The sequence below is a fragment of the Saccoglossus kowalevskii genome, chromosome 15 (assembly GCF_978046115.1).
Source record: "Saccoglossus kowalevskii chromosome 15, keSacKowa6.1, whole genome shotgun sequence".
NCBI classification, from domain to species: Eukaryota; Metazoa; Hemichordata; class Enteropneusta; family Harrimaniidae; genus Saccoglossus; species Saccoglossus kowalevskii.
In genome coordinates, this window is record NC_140655.1 from 12064185 (window position 1) to 12085000 (window position 20816).

Consider the following 20816-nt stretch of genomic DNA (forward strand, 5'->3'; position numbering starts at 1 on the left):
TCTATTTCTTACAATGAATGCAGTATGATTTAAACATTGACGAAGATAACTGACCCACATAACCTCTGTAATTCAGCTCTTCTGTTGGTGTACACCTTTCTTAGCTTCATAGCGGGATAACAGAACTGACCGGCCAGTGGTTCACCAAGATCATCTAAGAAAATACAAGTTGGCATGAAGAATGGTAACTTGTCATTAACTCCGTTCATTTGTGCATTCATTCATTCATTTTGTCATGAGGCCACACAGTCTGGTCAAATGTTAACGCAACACACCAAATAATATTTAATATTTTTACCACCAAGTAAACATCAACAATTCAAGTTACACAGGGATAATTTAGACTGATGGGCACCAATATACAATAGTTCAATACAATTATGTGCATATATAATTAGAGACATAATGCAAAGCAGTCTATCTTACACATATGATAAATAATAATAAACCATTATTAGGTAACAACAAAAGTTATGCTTGGTTTAGTTCAGTGCTAAACAAATCAAAGAAAGCTTAGAAAGAACTCCCATTTGCTGAGAGTATTAGAGACACATTAAAAATAATTTGAAATTACTTGTACTTGATTGAGATAGTGATGGAAAAGCTGAAAACTGATAATGCAAATCAGAAAATTAATATGAACAGATTTTAACCCCAAACTAATCAGGTTTGTACATTGTCATAGAGCATCTTTATACTAAGTTTCATTGAAATGGAATAATTAGTACTTTAGATATCAGTGCGATAGCTTAAAAGTGGTTAATTATGCAAATTAGTAATTAATATGTACAGATTTTGACCCACAATTATCCAGGTCTGTCTATTGTCCTACAGCATCCATGTACAAAGTTTCATTGAAATGTGATGATTAGTACTTGAGAAATCAGTGTGAAAGCTGAAAATTAATTAATTATGCAAATTAGGTAATTTATATGCACAATTATTTACCCTAAAACTAATCAGGTCTCTGGATAGTTCTAAAAGATCTATGTACCAAGTTTCATTGAAATGTAATGCTTACTACTGCAAACATCAAAAAGCTGAAAATTAATTAATTATGCAAATTAGGTAATTAATATGCACTGATATTACCCTGAAAACTATCAGGTCTGTGCAGTGTCTTATGACACTGCACCAAGTTTCATTGTAATGTGATGATTAGTACTTAAGTGGGAAAAACGAAAAGTGACCATTCATTATGCAAATTAGGTAATTAGTAATTAGGTAATTTTTACCCAAAACTGATCAAAACCTAGCATTAGTTTAGAGCATCTATGTACCAAGTTTCATCAAAACCCAATGAGTGGTTGTTTAGATATCAGTGGAACAGTCATAAAACAGCTAAAAATTAGCTAATTATCATGAAAATTAGGTAATTAATATGTACGGATTTTTACCAAAAACTAATCAAATGTGTACTAAAAAAATCTGGGGCATATGTATACCATCAAGTATCAACCAAGTACTAAGTTTGGGGAAAATCAATCCATGAACTTCTGAGATACTGCAATGTCAAGTGTGTCAAGACTGACTGTGTCAAGTCAAGGGCTAATAAATCTATCGTGTTCAACACATACCGTAACTAATGTGCTTGCATATGTCAAATGCAGATCCCATTTTAATACTGCCCTCTAAGCTCAATCTTGTCAATTCTTTTGTTTACTCACCTGGGAACTCTGGGAGTAGTCCATTTCTCACGAACCATAGAACCAGGTGGAGGTGATGACAGATCAACGACACAACATTCAGTTTTGTTTCTAAGTCCCGCAGACCTAAACAAGAGAACAAATTAAAAATACATATATTAAATAAGTTTCCTGACAATGATTCGTAGCCATGGACTTCCAGCATACAAATACCGGCAACAACTGATCAGCTGTTATCCATTTCAAGGCCACGGTGAATTGATTTTAATTATATGTTTCGGCATGTTTCAATTTCACACTTTGCTCTGAAAATATCATTTTACATCTAAAATTTTAAAGACAGGCAGATTCTTGTGTTGTAAACTGCTTTGAATTTCCAGGACAAAAAAATTAATTTATCCAGCATGAAATCCATGTAAATTTCCAGTAAATACATTTTTAACAATTTTTAACAAGATTTTCAAACAAGATGACTATTGCATATGAAGTAAACTGAAATCAACAGTGTCAACACATTGCACACATAACATTTTAAAGTTTTTTTGTTTCAGAAAATATCAAAATATCAGCATGTGGATAATTTTCAAATAAAACAAAAAAACATACACACACCCACACACAATGTACAATAAACTGTTTGCTTTCTTGGACGTAATTCATGTTTCCTCGGTACAATACTTTACAGCTTTGACTCAGATGGGTGATCTTAATTAATACTGGTGAAGAATGGTGACCACAGAACAATATTCAATATGTGTCACTAACATGAACCACTGAACAAAAGTCATGACACTTAATTTTTGTTTTGGGTCTTGCACTAATTGGTAATTATAACATATACAATACTTGCTTAAGTGTGTCCAAACCTAAGATGAATCTGTATGTATGTGTTTTGCAGCTGAAATTACAAAAATTCACAAAAACATTGTATTGCTTTAAGCATGCAATGTATAGTTAAGCAATGTCGTATGTGGGTGATCACTGTATGTATTGCCTACTCCTCGCCACGATACATTGCTAAGTGCTACCTGTTGAAAATCAAATTGGGAAATTATCCAGTTTTTAAAAAAAGCAGCTTCATGAGAGGGCACTGCAGATCCTGGAGATTGTCTATAATAGCAATTGTTGAAAAGAAAAATTGAGATGTTTTGGCATTTCTGATCCAATTTGCAAATTTATTAGTCAATCTACCCCTCTTGAATAAATTACCATTTTCAACCAATAAGGAGCGTTCACATCTGAAATAAAAACTAACAATCTAGCAGTTTGAAAAAACTTCTTGAATATAGGATTTCTGCCAAAAAAATAACGTCTAAACAAATCACTAAAAATATAAAATCAAAGATAACTCCACCATAAAGCAAAATCAAAAATAGGTTTACATCATATAACTTTATGGTTGACATGAAAGCAATCTGTGTGACGGTTGGAGAGAAATTTCTCAACAATTATGATTTGGACAAAAAAAAAAAAGGAAAAAAAAAAAAGAAATTCACTAAAAATATAAAATTGAAGATATGCTACCACATCAACAGACTACACAGAGGACCAGTCAAGGTACCTACATGTACATGCTGAATAGCAAGTCAATCAGACTGACATTTTTTGACCAATCGACGAAAATATTATTTTTTTTTTACCCAACTCCCAGATTTATGGAAAATTTGTCAACCAATAAGGAATCTTCATACAAAAAATCAGAATAAAAGAGAACTGCCGGACGATTCATGATCCTTCGAACCGATGAGCTAAAAAACACACCTTAACACATCCCTCCATTATCTAAAGTTTTAACAATCTTTTGGAATGTTTTTTTTTTTTTTACTTTGAAAAACCAGTTTAAACCTTTCCCCACATTGTGTCACAAGAGTAAATCCTTTTTTATTTTTATTTTAATAGTAGAATATTAAAAATATAAAAATGTCAATCTTGAAATACCCTAGTACATGTATATCATTCATTGTGGCCACTCAGACATCGTATATTGATGTACTGAGCTACCTAGCTTTGGCAGACAAAAAGCCACTGTATACATCCCTGAGGGAACGTTGGACCCTAGTTAGGCTTAGTACACAAAATAACCCATGAATGAGGTCCTGGTATTATATCCTTGTATACTCGCCTGCAGTGTTATCACAATGCTGTGACCTCTTTAATCTATGAAGGTTTAATTCGTATTAACTACAATGTGAATTGAGTCAATTTAGTAAAGTGTATTAAATTAAGTAATTTTGCAAATTATTTGACTTCTGACTAAGGTGCCCTATGTAAACAAATAGTAGGAGGAAGAAGAAGAATGTTATGAGGTAGAGTTGAAATTTAAAACTCATTCATTGGTTAGGCCAGACTTTTATTATCCCTTGTTTCGCAAACCCGCCGAATGAACAGGAGCCGAAAATGAAATAAAAACAACATTTTATTTCAGCGTAATTTCTCACGCCCGCCGACTTTTAAGCGCAAAAAATTGCTAAAAAAATATTATTTTTATCTTTATTTTTTTACCGCCCGCCTCATACCAAATCCAAGTTGCATTTTCGTGGGAGTATCATGATCAAAGTTCCGAAGTCTTGCGCAGATGAGTAACAAGGTTATAGATGGAATAAAATTTTATTTCATTTCTTCTCTCCGATCAATGATCTCACTTACAATTTTTTGAGAATCACACAAATCTAATGGAAAAAAAGAATTAATTTAATTTTTTTTCCCGCCCTCCTCAAAAAAATTGCCTTATAAAAACTCGAGAAACAAGGAATAAAAAAAGTCTGGCCCTTAGTTGACAGATTGTCAGTCAAGCGTACTGCCCTAAGCAATGTGTCGTATTAAAATTTTCGCCAAATTGTAACAAAGATGACAAAAATAAAAGAGTTCATCAAAAAGCCGGAAAATATGGGTCACCTGATCTACAGGCCATCATGTTCCCTTTGAACATGATTGTAAGAAAACAAATTACAATAAGGTTGCATGTCTTCTGTCAACGTCTATATCAAGCAGAGTTACAACATTCTCTGGTGATTGAATGTACGTATGAATGAAAGAAAGAAAACATTAACAAATCCAGACAGGCGTAGGCATTAAAAATACACATTGAACAGGAAGAAGGTAAAAAAATCATGCGAAATGTTATCAGGTCTACTCAAATATTACCATGGTGATATGAAACACAGATACAATATAGTCTAAAAGCAAACAGTAACAGTGAATAAATGTATGAAATACAAACACTAGCTTCATAACCTTAACCGATGAGGTCAAATACTCCCCTATTGTAAACCCCCTCCCCCATACCATGGAACATTCTCATTTCCAGACATGCATGTAGACGTATATAATAAAATTTATTATTCGTTTTATGTCACCTCTATACTAAATTCCACGATCTGATGAAAGTCTCTTTAGCCAACAGTATTTGCAAAATGGAATTCTGCCAGTTTTTTAAATGTTTAGAATGTTAATTTGCATTTTAAGCTGACTACATTGTCATCTTCATCCCCCCTCAGGATGTGAGCTCCCCTACCTCCAACTGAATGGACTCTCTCACCTTTTATTGAATCTAATATAAAAACCATTTGTTGCTAATACGCCTATCCCTAATCAACACACTCACGAAAGAATATTTAATTTCCCTTCGGCTCATTACATCAAGCACAAACATTTTTTTTTTCTCCCTGTGAGAAATACGTCTTTTGTTACTGTCATATCAGATCAATTCTCCCAGCGGTGAGCAAAATACCTTATTTCCTCGGCAGCGTGTAACAGCGGTCACTAACCGAAAAGAAACTGGATGTGGAATTACAGCTTGTCATTTAGAGTTGTTTTACGCGTGATATAAACGCCATGGGGCTACCACTCAAAGCAGCGTAGTGTGACAAATAAATCTTCATTTGTAAACTCAGGTATGTATACGTTTACACGATAGCAAATTGTGTACCATACGGTTTATATTTCAAATTTCAAAGCAGATTTCTATCGTGAAAGAAGCTCAAGATATAGTGAATGAAATGGATATCTTAATTCTAAAGTGTTTATGGTGGTTTATTGATCATGACAGAGAACGATTAAAACTGGCAGGTAATATATGATAAATGTATTTACTGGGTAGCTTATTTTCTATAGACTTCTCATGGCTGTAAACTATTTTAGAATTCAAATTTTATGTCAGATTTGAATCTCCATTACAGTGTTCAATATTTAACATCTGAACAACTTAATGCTGGTCAATTAAACACAAACATGAAATTTATATTTTCAGAACAGGAAATATGACAGAAAACTCATTAAAAGTGCTGGTTTTGATTTTTCTTTTAAAGAATCAAATCACATAGCAATAATGGAGGATGATTATTTGAATGATAACAATTTGATTTATTGAAAATTTCTTATTTGCTGTAAGTTGGGAACATTTTGCATTTTTTATTTCATCATTTTCGAAACTTTTCAAATACTACATTTGCTCAATCAGAAGCGCATTCCTCAAAAAAGCACTCAGATACCAAACAATGCATTTATTATAAATAATGGATCAGTAAATATGACTTATTTTGATCACAGACAGACTTCTGATGTTTACATGAGTGTGTACACTTGTAACAGAGCTAATATAGTTTGGTATGTGACGATTCCACCGGGAAGATGTCATGTTACTGACCCAATGACTGAAAGATAAAACATGTTGACCTGACTAGCAACTGCCCAAAGTACACAAATAAAAAAATTGTCTGTTTCACATGCTGGCCAGTGAAGAGGAAAATGACATACCACATTTAGAAATTAGATTGAAATGTCGTCAGGGCTGCATTGTCCATCTAATGACATGGATCAGTAAGCGGTACCAAGATACGGAAATCTGACATTTATTTTAAGTTTGTTAAGCTGTGCACAAGGGAAAAGAAAAGAGGAATCAAGAAGAAAATTTATTTGTGTGTAGTTCTACTACAGTTCCGTATTTTTTTCAATTATTGATAAACACTATTTAAAGGTATTTATGAAAGAAAATTCTGTTGGCCAACATTTTTGAAGATCAGAGGCAAATACAGAATTATACTTTAATAACCAGTTTGTTTCTATGTAAATAAAGAATAAACCAAGGAAAATATATAAAAATTTTCATATAGAAGATCGCCATATTAAAACTCTCAATCATGTAATTATAATCAATATTAATCCGTTTTTATTCAGATATGAACTGTATGACCATAAAAAATGCTATTTGACACAATCTTACGACTTTTTTGCATTATTAAACCTGAGTAGTCATCGCCCCTCTGCATCTACTTCATGCAGCCCTTGCTGCCAAACCAGTCTACAGCTTTTGCTGCATCAACAGCTAACCTCATGTAACATTTCATTTACTTGCATTTTTTTTCAGCATGGAGTTCATTTCGTAATTTGTTAGTGTACTATTTATAGCATGCTTTATTTTGTGAACATTGACAAAAGATTAAATTAATTATAAGTTAAAACACATTTCCAGGAATTCCAATTTTATCACCATTTTATTTTCACCATCACATCTGTATGGAACAGCAAAGTTGACATTTTGTTATTAATCTTCTGGGCGACAAATGAACTCTTGATTCACAGGCCATTTAAACGTAGAACTCACTAGGGACTGGCTACATTTGTTTGTTGACTACTAGTCTGTATGGTGATGTCATGCCTGCATTTTACTTGCCAGCAAATACAAACGAAGACTGACACCCAACACTTATCTCCATCCATTTTATAATGACAAAATTAATTGATATTTACAGGAGAAAGCTGAATCTATCACTGTCATGTCTCTAACATTTTTTGATTATACACGAATGCACACAGTTAGTTGATAGTTATTCAAACCAGTTTGTAGACATTTTAATTCAGTGTGAGGAAAGGGTAAGAAATGGCCTACATCAAACAATGACACAGCAGCAGCATTCCATTATGTCAGTGTTAAGCAATAGCGTTTAGTATCAGTCAACCATAAGCAGGCCACTATATACATGTAACTTGGTGTTTGTGACGTTATTTATACGGAATTTAAGAACTAACATAGATTCTGTAAAAGTGTAGCTATTTTGTCTGCATAATTTCCGACTCAATCTAACATATTAATTAAAATGTCACTTTACGTGTCTAGCCTTCACATAGGTGACTCAGATCAACAGGTAGACATCAGTTGATCTTCAAAGTAACATGTATCAGAGAAAAAAAGACCTCTCTACAAATTATAAAACAAATTTGGTAGGGTGGGTGGTTTGAAGATTTCAAAACAAAAATTAAACAACTGACTTTCTTGAAACAATAGATGCAACTAACAAAATGAACCATTCAAATTTGCATAAAAATCAAACAGTGCTCACAGAATATCAAACCATTTTGAAAAAAAACCCACAAAATTACAACATTAATTTTGAAACAGATTTTGATTTTGAAAATTTTGAATTCAAAAAAAAAAAAGATTGAATGTACATAGTGACTTTGAACCCAATATTGGTATTTATTTTACATTCTGAATGGCTCTGTGTTTTTAAAAGCAAAGACCCACCAAATATCTAAATACACACAAGATCTAATTTACAGAAGGCTTTCTTGTTGCTTGCATGTTTGGTTTTGGACATTGAATGTTACTATTGTCTCTGGATCCTAACATACAATGCACTTTGCCACAGAAATCATGTCATAGACATGGCTATGTGACCATCTTCCTATCATAGAGACATCATGGTAATTTAATGCACTATCCTGTTGTCAATGAGGCCCAGTCAAACACAAGCACTTCTTACAGACATTAACATAAAGTTGCATCGATTAGTGAATGAATCTCAGATAGCAGATTTAGCCTTCCTATTGAATCTGTGGCACACTCACCCAGGGTGGGGAAGGGTGGATCAACCCCATTTCTGTGTCAAACCCCAGGATGGGTTTGAACTTAGGTCTACCGATCACAAGTCCAATGCAACAACCAATACACTAATTTGTCATTGATTTCCACATATAATTTATAAAAAAGGGAGAAAGTAAAAAAAAACATTTTCTTTAAAAATTATATTGCTTTTTTGACACTATTATTTTAATATTAATACAAGTTTACAGAATATGTGCTATTATAGACTGTATAAAACTTTGCCCCAACTTATTATTTACATGACAAAAAATAGAAAAAATACATTTGTCAAGAAATGACTAAAAGAAATAAAAAAAAAAAATAGTGTTATGTATAGATAATAAAATAAAGATTGTGAGGTTATTCATGGTGGGAGCAGTTTGAATGACATTTGTTGAGATAGAACAATTTAGGGTGTGCACCAAAACCACATTTCATTTACTCCCTTCCTGCCTGAATAAAACCCTTGAAAAAATTGTCAACTGAACAATTAAATGTTGAATGTCAAGTTCAATCTCTTTGATATTGTTCTAAACATGTATCTGATCACAACTGGGGTAATTAATTCAATACTGACAGAGTACTAGATACTACAGGTTCTCAATGAAAAAAACAACAATGTTACATTGCTAAAGATATAATCAAGCGATTTATAGTGAATCTCAGGAAAATTAACTGCCTATACGTCTTTCATTATTTAAACTTTTGTTTAATGAAATGATCATACAAATATTCATTACGTAACGTGACATACCGGTAACTCAAATCACTGCTACAGAGATTAAGCACGATGGGGTAGACGAGTCCGAGAGAATAGACAACTCACTCGGCACTTGAGAAACAGAAGACAACCGCTAAGTATAATAAGCTGCCGATATAGCAACCTATACACACAGAAAAGGATCTGGGATTAGTTCATGATACATTATCAGTTTTTTGTAAATCCAAATTTTAATCCCGAAAGTGTTATTTTGTTTATTCCACTTTACCCCTTCCCATTAAGTTGATAAAATCACATTGCGAGAGCTCTGACACTAGACACACCTGTTGCCCTCTCGGAGATAACTATCGTAACCTAGCGATAACAAACAAGCAGGCTATAAACATGACGATTCATCATATCATAAGTGACAAGAAACAAAGACATTCTCAGTAATATATGAACTGGTGGAGTTTATTTCATAATAAATTATGTCCAAAAAACAATGACCTATTGATGGAGAGGAAGGCGGAGACAGCACGGGACACTAGGTCAGATGGTATAGGGGCTAACCAATAACATTGAGTCAAACTTTAATGTTCAAATAAGAATTGAATCTAATACTGTTAAACCCCCATCAACAAACTGATAGACCCCTAGCAGCTGATGTGGCATTTGGGATACGACTCTTGTCTACTTTTCAGAAAAAACACTTCTTCTTGAAAACTAATATTAAGATTTGGTGTAGGTAAGTTAAAGAGAACTCGTTCAGAATTTTGTTTTTAATATCTACATTTTTTCAACTTTTTTATGAAAACTGTCATTTTCAATTTTATTGCAATCTGTTTATTTGGATTGATTAGATATTTCGTGTGTGGGTGCGTTAGGTTGACTTAATTTGGAAAATCCTAATATCTTGATGTACATTTCAAATTATGTAAATGAGCAGATAGGACAGTGGTACTTAATCAATAGATTGATCGCTTGTTTTGGGTTATTGTGATTCCAAGTAATTATCAAATTTAATCGCAACACTGTCATCGTACAGCAACATTTTAGTCATGGGTGCCATGCGCAGTACATAACATATGGTCTGTGTACACTGAATTTGAATACACTTTGCACGACGATTGTAACACTTTAAATGACTAATGAATTATTCACTGGGTTGACTGTAAAATAAACATTCGAAGAAATATTGAGTGGGAATGATGCTTTTATCCTGTGCACACAAATAGAATATTACATTGCCGTGCACAGACATAAATACTGCATGATTTTCATGATTTGAAGATTTTATTAAATTCGTGAAAACAAAATTCCCTGACACTCAGTTTCTAAAGACAGCAGAGAAATTTTCAATGCTACATTAGGTTTGGTGTAAGGTGACGAGTTGGAGATTAAACATGATGACCATTTGATTTACGAGAACAACAAATATATCCATTAAATTGGACAAATTGATAACCATTATTTTAATCAATATAAAATGAATTGCCATTAGTTTGACCAACTGAAAATACATAATTGTATATACATGTATGTTGGTTACTAGTATTCCATTACATTACCTATAACTATAAAAATGTGTCACTGTAGCAGCACATTACTAGACTGTAACTAATAATATCAAATGAATTGATGATCAATCTTAATGAAATCAGCTCTACCAACTAGACAGCTTGGTCAACCTAACAACATTGTCAGCAGGTCAATCCTGTTATCTTCAAATCATCGTCAGGGTGGTGAGACAAGCAGTGCAAAGTTAATGTTTTATAAATTGGGGCTTTGTTTTACATAATTGTAACAATGAATGGCAGTGACAGAAACGGACATCCTTCACACCACATGATTAGCGTCATGTGTGTGTAAGCTGAACATCCGTGTGTGTAGAATGATGCATTTAATATTCAATGACTAGCCTTTAAAGTAAAAACGTGGAAAATCAACAACAATAAACTGATGTACCATGGGAAAATAAACCCCCACTTCTGTCAAAGCCGTATGAAAAATGAAAAGAAAAGAATGATTTCAGAAAAACTAACGGCCGTTAAATGGCCAATAAAACTCATGGCACAATTGCTCCATTATAGTTTGTTTGCTTTCATAGCATTCAAAGACAAATAAATTACATGATATAGACTGAACAGTGACAGCGGTTTACAATGTCATAAATCTTACCAGTGTAGGTTATGGTGTTACATTAACCACAGTTCTGCAATACCCGGTTAAGAAACGTTGTTATTCTAAGGTGTGAATCGCCTGAGGCGTGTGTACAGTGCGTGTTGCGCTTATGGGGAAACAACATCATAGCATTTTTTTCGAGCTCTTCTGTTCGTCTACAAATATTGCGTGTTTTTAAGTGTTGACAGTGTGGAGATTACCAATGAGCTAATTTTACGAACGCGAAACACACATTGTGACAATAGAACTCGGAGCGTTTCCTAACCGGGTGTTAAGGGACTGTACATTAACATACCTGAAAATATATGAATTCCACCAAATTTTTATTATCATATTTCTCAAAATGTAATTTTATACAGAAATGATGACATCTAGCCTTTTCACCACTAGTTCCCTCTTTTCATCACATTATAGTCTGCACTTTCTTTCACAAGATTGGGCCAAAAATAGCCAAATTGTTTGAGTAAAAACTGAAAATTTACTCAAATGATCTGGTGATCCCGAAATTTCCAGAAATATCGAGTAATATAAGGAACAAGCAGCCACTCTGCTGAGATAGCCTTGCTGTCAGCAATGCACATTTCAATTAAAGAATTGAAGTTATCATCACAAAATAAACAAATCTGAAAGAAGTCCACCTGTAGCAGCTATATGTATAATATAGAATCAATCAGACTTGCAGTTTTTAACAAAAAGTCGAAAATATCACTTTTCACCTAAAATGACCAAAATATTCATCAAAATCGGAGAATTAAAGGTTTCATCATGAAATGAACAAATTTAGGTGAGGTCTACCCAAGGTGCATATGTACAAAGTATCAAAGCAATCAGGCTTGTAGTTTTCAAAAAGAGGTTAAAAAAGTAAAAATTTGATGCAGACAATGACGATGGACAATCACTTATATGATAAGCTTCGCTTGACAAAGTCGACAACGGAGCTAAAAAAAAAATTTGGTGAAAATCCAAAATTCCATTTGATTGAACTAATGAATTAATAACTATTAAGAAATTTACAGACTTTTCAAAGATTTTTTCATTTTCCCTGTAATTTAAAGACAACTCAAAGACTTTCCGGACCTCAACAAACCCAAAGACTTTCAAAATGATTTTTCCAATGCTATGGATCCTGTAAGAAGACAAAACAATCACCAAAATTCTATTTCCCACAATTATCATTGTAAACCTTTCCTGTGAAATCCACTGTGACTCCCCTAGGGTCCAAGTGAAGTAACCACAATTACATAGGACTGCAGAATGTCACTGCAATTTCCTAGCAACAAGTGAAATATTCACTGCTACATTTTGCAATTTTCCCTAACTTGTGAAATCAAATTGGGTTTAAAATAAAAACTGTATATTTGTTGAATAGCGAAGACACGTGTATGCAATTCATGTACATATCACGTCACTTAACACAGGTAATACAAATACATGACTTTTGTACATTATACACAGAATGTGCTGTACTCAGCAAAAAAAAAAAATGAACTGCATTAACAAACTGGAGATACAGATACATTGAAGTTAATAAACTGGTGCTTGGCTACCTTATCATGATAAGACAAATACATAAACAAAGACTTTGTCCTTCATGGCAACACTACACACAAACGAGTTTGCGGTTCCCTCTCGAAATTGAAAAAAATAAATAAACAAATCCTGAACTCTTTCAACAACCATACCTGCATGCAACTTCACAAAAATAATAGCAATGAGCAAACAGAGCTGTTTGTTGCCTAGCAACAGAATGTTTATACTTGACTTGTCAATCACAGCCACCATTCCCTATAAACACTTGACTGTAAATCCAGTGTAATAATTACATGTAAGCACAGAGACAACAGATACCTTGTTTATATCTGATACGTTGGGGTCATATCAGATCATATGCCTATAGCGTTGGTCTCCCACTCACCAGGGTACATGTATCAGCAACACCCAAATTATTGGGTTAGAATTTTGTTTACTTAGTAGTCATGTGACATAATTCACCAGTGTGATCACAGTTTATGGGTAGAGGATTGTGATATGAAAATATTTTCTCTGTTACAAGATATATTCTCTGGGAAACGTACACACACACAAAACCACAAATTGTTGTTACAACTGTAAAATTTGTATTAGAAATCTTCAATATTTATTGTACGCTCGATCATTAAAATACATTCATTTAACCATACACAACTCACATACATGTGCTTACACTTGTACAGCAAATATGCCAATACAGTAAATATGGTAATCTAGAAAATGATATATCCACCACATTTTTGCCAGATAACAGATTAAGTGTTCAAATCTTGAACCATGAGTGCGCGTCTTATGAAAATCTCTAATCAGATTACCTTAAGATACATACATAATACAAAAAAACATGAAAAAAGGAATCAACACCGACAGCGATAAAATCTGAAATCCCTCGGCAGAACCACCCAAAGATTTCATGCTCATGGGCAGAGGTTTATCATTTTTATCTCAATGGGATAACAAAAAACACACATTTCACAATAATTTAGGTCAGAACACTCAGCCCAACAGAGCGGATTAACATTTTAGTTTAGTGAGAAAAGAAAGAATTGTCGGATTAATATCATTATATGGAGAGTTTACTTCAGGCTTAGTATTTCAGGTTTTTGTGTAGTCTCACATATACCTTCAAGGCGTGATCAACAAGTTTATTTTTTTTTAAAAAAAAACAAGCATGTTTACATTAATCCAGGAAATTAGTTTGATTCAGACAAATTATTCAAGCAGACATCATGTTTGAAACAAATTTAACCAACCAAAATCAGCTATCTATCGCTGATGACTGTATAAACAAATCTAAATCAGTGTTCTATACTAAAGTGAAATCAACATCATGAATCAATCAGAATCAGTGTTTCATACATAATAAATGACATAAGCCTGAACAAAATCACTGTTTCTGTATAGTTTTGGGTAAATGAAAGAATGTTAAGCAATGTTATGGCTTTTTTTTTTATTTCTTTTTTTTCTTAGGCAGATTTTATTCACCTGACTTACAGGTATGACAATAATTACCATAACGTGGCCAATAACTTTTAATTAGTAAGCATAAAACTATATGAAACATCTTCCAAACTCTGTGGATGAAACCATTACATAAACAGGGGTGGATAGACACGAGGCAAATAGTGTATAAATCGCCACAGGTCAAATGTCAATCTGTAAAACAAACTTTGGAATGAAAAGCAATCTGTCTATAACGCAAGTTGGTGGTGGGTTTGGTAAACTGTATAGAACCCAAACACAACACTCATGGATACTTGAGGCTGCAGCAGTGTTTAAAATAAAAATCAGTTTCTGAGCTTGAACTGTTTTCGCTGGTATGTAAGTTTTAATTCAATATACCATTCCCCCCTCAATCTTCAGTGGTTGATCCCTTGGAAGGTTAAAGGTCGCATGACATAATTTAGTTATAAAACCTGTATTATTCACACACAAGACAAAGTATTCTCAGGATACTCAACAAGCAGACATATCTCTAGGGTTCTGCTGAGGGTCTTAGCTTTGTCTCGGTAAGTAGGTTAGAACGAATTCGAACATTCGATATCAGCAACTATCATTATAGGTATTTCATAACAATTGTAGCTGCTTCTGTTACATTCAGTGTTATATGACAAATGTACAACATTCAAATGTAATCCTTTAACAACCATCGTTAACTTCAGTCGTCTTTCACCGTAAACTTAGCTTCTAGCTTCTGTCATGAATTTTTACGCCAATGTTCAAAACGTTCAATGAAAACTTTTCGTCTGATCCTAAAATTAAACGCTACAGTCATAGAAAATGAAATAAAATATGAACTTAAGCAAGAGAGTGGAAGGAAATCGATTGCCCCCAAATATTTTTGAAATAACATGAAAAACACGTGGAATGCCTCAGTCAACTTATTTCATCATAATATAATTTTTTTCAACATTTTTGATCGTGACTTTATATCCAATCAGAAATTATGTTGATGAGATTAAAAATGATAGACATTATTGAAAAAATTATGTAAAAACAAACATTTGGCAGTAAAAATTATGGTATTCATAAATCCATGAACTGGGAAGGTGCCATTTCCTAACCAACCCATAATATTATTTTAATGCAACGACTGCTGAAAGCGTACACCGAAATAAATGGAGGAAAAAAAACACGACATCAACAGGAGTGTTATATTTGTCATTAAAGTTTATTTTTCATGACTTTTGGTCGAGAACTGTAAATTCTTATTTTGAACAGACTGGGGAGGACTTTAGAATCAAGGTAAAACAGCACTCCATCAAATGTACTAACTTATGTTACACTTGGGTGAAAGGTTGACTTCATAAGTGGAAACGGCATAAATAATGATCTGTACCTGTCCATGTTTCAATTGTTCATTGTCTTCGTATTAACTGGAAACATGCCAATTTGGTGATTTTTTTTTTTTTTATTTGAAGCTGATCTAAGATACTTACAACAACAACAAGCATGCAACATATTGAGAAATCCTACGTATGGTTAGCAATAAACAACACCAATTATTCGCGTCAGTTGACTTGTGAAGTTAGCGTTCACCCTGTTGGCCCATGCTTGTTACAGAAAAAGATTTACCCTACAGGACTGCACGACAGGGCTGTGTTACTCATAAGTAGCAGTTTCAGGGCCTGCCGGTGCCAACTGGGGTCTCGTTCATTCTTGACATTACCTGCAGACCTAAGTGCCAATGGACCTACTAAATCAATATTTCATGAAATAAAATCAGGGAATAAGGAAAACGCAGCACATGCCCAGCTGATGACAATAGCAGTATTGAATCAAGGGACAAACAAATATAGTAATATTTCAATCACAAGCCCTAACGAATCAAAAGTACTGTGACTGTGCATTCTTTTTTTTAGAATGGATAAATACAGACTGTTATAGAAAATATATATTCACTGGAGAAGTGATATCAAGCAGCCATAAAAGTACAGATTGTATACCTGTACTGACGGGGACAATAATGACTTAGGAGTAGTAATAGTAAAGAAATAATGAAATAATGCAAGTTTCTATTATTCCTTACGTTATATAATGGCTAGGGCTGAGGAAGCTATGAAAAACCAATTTCTCTTCATGACAAATTTCACTTAATTAAGTCAAATTTAAGTTAAATTTGTCGTCTTTCACAAAATAAACCTACATGATTGCGTTTCTCTATTTTGTCAAAGGTACGTGTCTTAGGTAAGACAAAGTAGCAAGAATAAACTGGAACAAGTTTCCAATTCTGCCTGAACAATACCACTGAAATGTGCTGGAAACACAGTTTCTCACAATATGAGTTTGTATCTATTTTGAATGAAATTGGTCAATGCAAAGCTTAAAATTTCAGCCATATTCTGTAACTGAAAATGACCAGTTGTGCGTGCTGTGTCTTATAATACTGAGTATAAATTCCAAGTTTGAATAAAATTGGTCAATGCAAAGCTTAAAATTTCAGCCATATTCTGTAACTGAAAATGACCAGTTGTGCATGCTGTGTCTTATAATACTGAGTATAAATTCCAAGTTTGAATAAAATTGGGCAATGCAAAGCTTCAACATTTTCAGCACTACTTTGTGATCAAAAATTAAATATTTTGACCAAAAGAGCCTTTGATTGTGACATTGTGTCAATCAACATGTGTAATCAGCCACTGCAAATACACTAAACAATTTGTCCAAGAAGTTTTATTCAAATCAGATCTTTCGGGGTTATGATGTGACAAAGAAGGACGAATGAAACCAAATCCACGATTCCTCGTTTCAAACTTTTTCCTGTTATTATCCCAAAATACATACTAAACATGAAAATTGTTGCACCTAAATTTTGGCGAGAAAAATGATGACGTTCGAAGGGCTTGAATCACTGACATTGGTGATATGTCCTCGTAAAATTATAATATACCGGTAGCACAGCAAAAAGTTAGCAGTTGAGTACCGGTATATCAACCCATTACAGAATATGAAAAATAAAATGTTTTACTTAAATAATGGATTTTCTTTATTAATTTAACAGGATGGGAATAGGGAGCATAGAAATGATTCCAAGAAACCGAGGAACTTCATCCACACACTACTTATACTATACGCAACAACATCAAACGTAACGAGGCATTTTTCGACACTTGCAAACAAAACCATTAGTACAGAGATGATTAATCTCTACAAACTTATATTCACTGACAGTTCTCTTCTATTTTATGGATTCTGCATTTGAGTTTAAATTACAGAAAGAATTGGATTCAGTTTGCCAGGGAAACCAATATACATCATTTTTGGGGGCCATTTTATTTTATTTGATGCGAAAGCATACACACTTTTAGTCAATAGAGAAAGCTCACAGGTTTCTTCAATGATTAGTTAGATACTATAGTAATGAATCACATGATACCAAATTAGAAGATCTTTTTAGATGGATCTGCTTCCTTTGGTAGAAGCTACTGCATTTTGGCAGATTGCAATTTCTGTGGCCTATGTCATACATGTAGATCTTGCACAACAATCACTGGGCTTTTCATTTCAGTACAATATGAAATTGGCTAAAGTAGACATTACTGTTACAATGTTGTAACTGTTGTAACCTACCACACAATTATACATTGTCTGTGAATATTAATTAGGTAATTTGCATATCAACAGTTTCACCACTATTGTTAACTGTTGTAACCTACCACACAATTATATGTTGCTGTGAATATTAATTAGGTAATTTGCATATCAACAGTTTCACCACTATTGTTAACTGTTGTAACCTACCACACAATTATATGTTGCTGTGAATATTAATTAGGTAATTTGCATATCAAGAGTTTCACCACTATTGTTTAACTGTTGTAACCTACCACACAATTATACGTTGCTGTGAATATTAATTAGGTAATTTGCATATCAAGAGCTTCACCACTATTGTTTAACTGTTGTAACCTACCACATAATTATACGTTGCTGTGAATATTAATTAGGTAATTTGCATATCAACAGTTTCACCACTATTGTTTAACTGTTGTAACCTACCACATAATTATATGTTGCTGTGAATATTAATTAGGTAATTTGCATATCAGCAGTTTCACAACTATAAACCCCAAAAAATACATTTGTTGTGCACTGGATCCTTAAAATCATACTTATTTTCACTATCTTTGTAATTTATGCATGCACCACAAATAGACCATGACCTAATGACTGTTCCATACCTTACTTTCCTCATCTGTGTTTTATATATTACAGGATATAAAGGTGAATAGCTGAAATTAATCCAATAATATCTACCAGGTGTGTTCCAACACATTAAGAAGGCTACCTAAGCAAAACACTGGGACTATACGAACGGACTATAAAAACTGAAATGCCAGGATGAGTTTTATTCGCCATAACCTTACCCAGTAGGAAGTACCAGAATTACTCTGCAGATCACAAGACTGACAAGAGAGTGCCAAAAATGACACGACTTGAAACAGCAATCGCGTTATCACTGCCATGTGCGTTTCTACTGATCGTAACTTTGACACAAATATCCGCGTGTCCATCAATGTGCACATGCAACGAAACGATGGACGCTTTGGTCGTTGACTGCAGCAGTCAGAACTTGTCGACCATACCCAGCACAGTACCGTTGAACACAACGCATCTGATATTTCGAGATAATCAACTTGAGACACTTGAGAGCCTCGATTTCTGTTCGGGATTACAAAAACTTATATTTCTGGATCTCAGTTGGAATGATATCCTGCAAATAGAAGAGGGCGACTTCCTTAACTGTAACGAGGTCAAGTATTTAGATGTCAGCTACAATAATGTGCGAGTGCTACCTACAAATTCATTTTGGGGACTTCAGAAAACAGAACTGCTTGACTTAAGTGGAAACAAAATCTACGACCTAGATAACGGATCCTTTCTTGACCTCCTTAAAATAAAGGAACTCCGTCTTCATGACAATTTGCTTAATAATGATATCGAAAAAGCACTAATAGCCAGAGATACTTTAAAAATTCTAGATTTAAGCAAAAATAGAATTAAAAACCTAAAAAATACATTATTTGACAACTTGATAAATTTAACCACACTTTCTTTACGTACGAATATCATTAGTGTAGTGGAGGCTAAGGCATTTTCTAACCAAGAAACACTTGAAAATTTAGATTTGTCGTATAACCCTTTGTACTGTCTGCCAGAAGACACCTTTGACACGTTGATAAATTTGAACTATTTGGAGTTAAGCGCAGACAGTCTAGCCGCTATCGTTAAAATGGCTGATAGAATGAACTACACAAACTATTGGTTCAAGGTGATGAGGAACATGAAAGGCGTCCTAATGGAGATGCCCGGCTATCAGAACGGGACCAACATGTATACCAATCAAAAGATGGGAATCAGATACATGGACGAAGTCTCCACCAGTAGTGCAGCCGTACTCAATCTTCAACAACCAATCAACTATCAACATGCCTACTTGTATCGTCGCCCGAATTCAGATGAATCACAAGATGCAAGTCGTGAAAATTACTGATGATAGCGTCAATTCCGCATCAAATAGTTCTGCAAGTTCATCCATGTAAGAAAAAGTGTAATACTTAGTTTTCAATAAAAAAAGTGCCTACTATTATTAACATTTGGCTGACATTTCACAAATGAAAACATGAATAGGGATAGGATCCTGTAGTCAAATTTATGCATAAGGATGAACTAGTTTTTCTTTTGTCAGTGTTTGTTTCAAGTTGTGTATATGACATTTTTTTGTAATCTTGTTCATGTCACATCAGATTAAAACCAGACTCAAGTTGATACTGGCTCTCAAGTTATCTTGTAAGTAGAAATATATTTGATGCACAGAGTTTGACCTTTTTAAATTGAGCAGGCGTCCATTTTCACCACCAAAATTTATAAAATCGCCTTATAGCCCATAGAATAATTACACTGACGTCTCTGTTTCTGATGTCTTCCAGGGTTCGGAAGCCACTGAAACAAATGCAACACATTTCTGATATTTTGCCAATGTATCCCATGTTCTCAAGCTTCAGATCTGTAGTTGCTAAGCAACAATGTGTGTGATGTGAATTTTGTATAAACTATATACGAGAGAGAATACAACAAAACAGTCTGAATATACTATACTCCCAAGATGGCTTTCCTCTAGATTTTGAATTAAAAAAAAAAAAAAATTTTAAAGTGATTATCATTGTCAACATAAATTTTAACTTATTAATAGTTGAATCTGACTGTTAAAATTGGATATACGAGGGATATATATTTTTTTGAAAGCAAGTTAGGTAAAAAGCTACCTAAATGTTAAGTTATGCTCAGACTGTACTGTTTACTACCAGCTACACCAAAATAATTCACAAAATGTTTTTGAGATAAAAAAAAAGTGAAACAAATAAATGAAACTAAGGGACAGTACAAATAACAG

The 20816-nt window shown here is 33.6% G+C and overlaps 2 protein-coding genes across 2 annotated transcripts in view; one reads left to right on the plus strand and one right to left on the minus strand.

Annotated features, from left to right (window-relative positions):
• LOC100372940 (protein ELYS-like) overlaps positions 1 to 20816 on the minus strand; it is an 83375-nt gene that overhangs the window by 29083 nt on the left and 33476 nt on the right. Inside the window, exons 15-16 of the mRNA XM_085490462.1 lie at positions 1668 to 1772; positions 55 to 154 (exon numbers count right to left, since the gene is read on the minus strand). Of these exons, the coding sequence (XP_085346588.1) occupies positions 55 to 154; positions 1668 to 1772 (205 nt within the window). The remainder of the gene's footprint in view (positions 1 to 54; positions 155 to 1667; positions 1773 to 20816) is intronic.
• On the plus strand, positions 5374 to 20191 carry LOC146733951 (uncharacterized). The gene is made up of 2 exons (XM_085508292.1): positions 5374 to 5539; positions 18638 to 20191. Exon 2 carries the CDS (start codon positions 18849 to 18851, stop codon positions 19914 to 19916), a length of 1068 nt encoding a protein of 355 aa, XP_085364418.1. The 5' UTR covers positions 5374 to 5539; positions 18638 to 18848; the 3' UTR covers positions 19917 to 20191.

Excerpts from the sequence above, each read along its gene's own strand:
- LOC146733951 (XM_085508292.1), top strand. The coding sequence starts at position 18,849 with ATGACACGACTTGAAACAGCAATCGCGTTATCACTGCCATGTGCGTTT.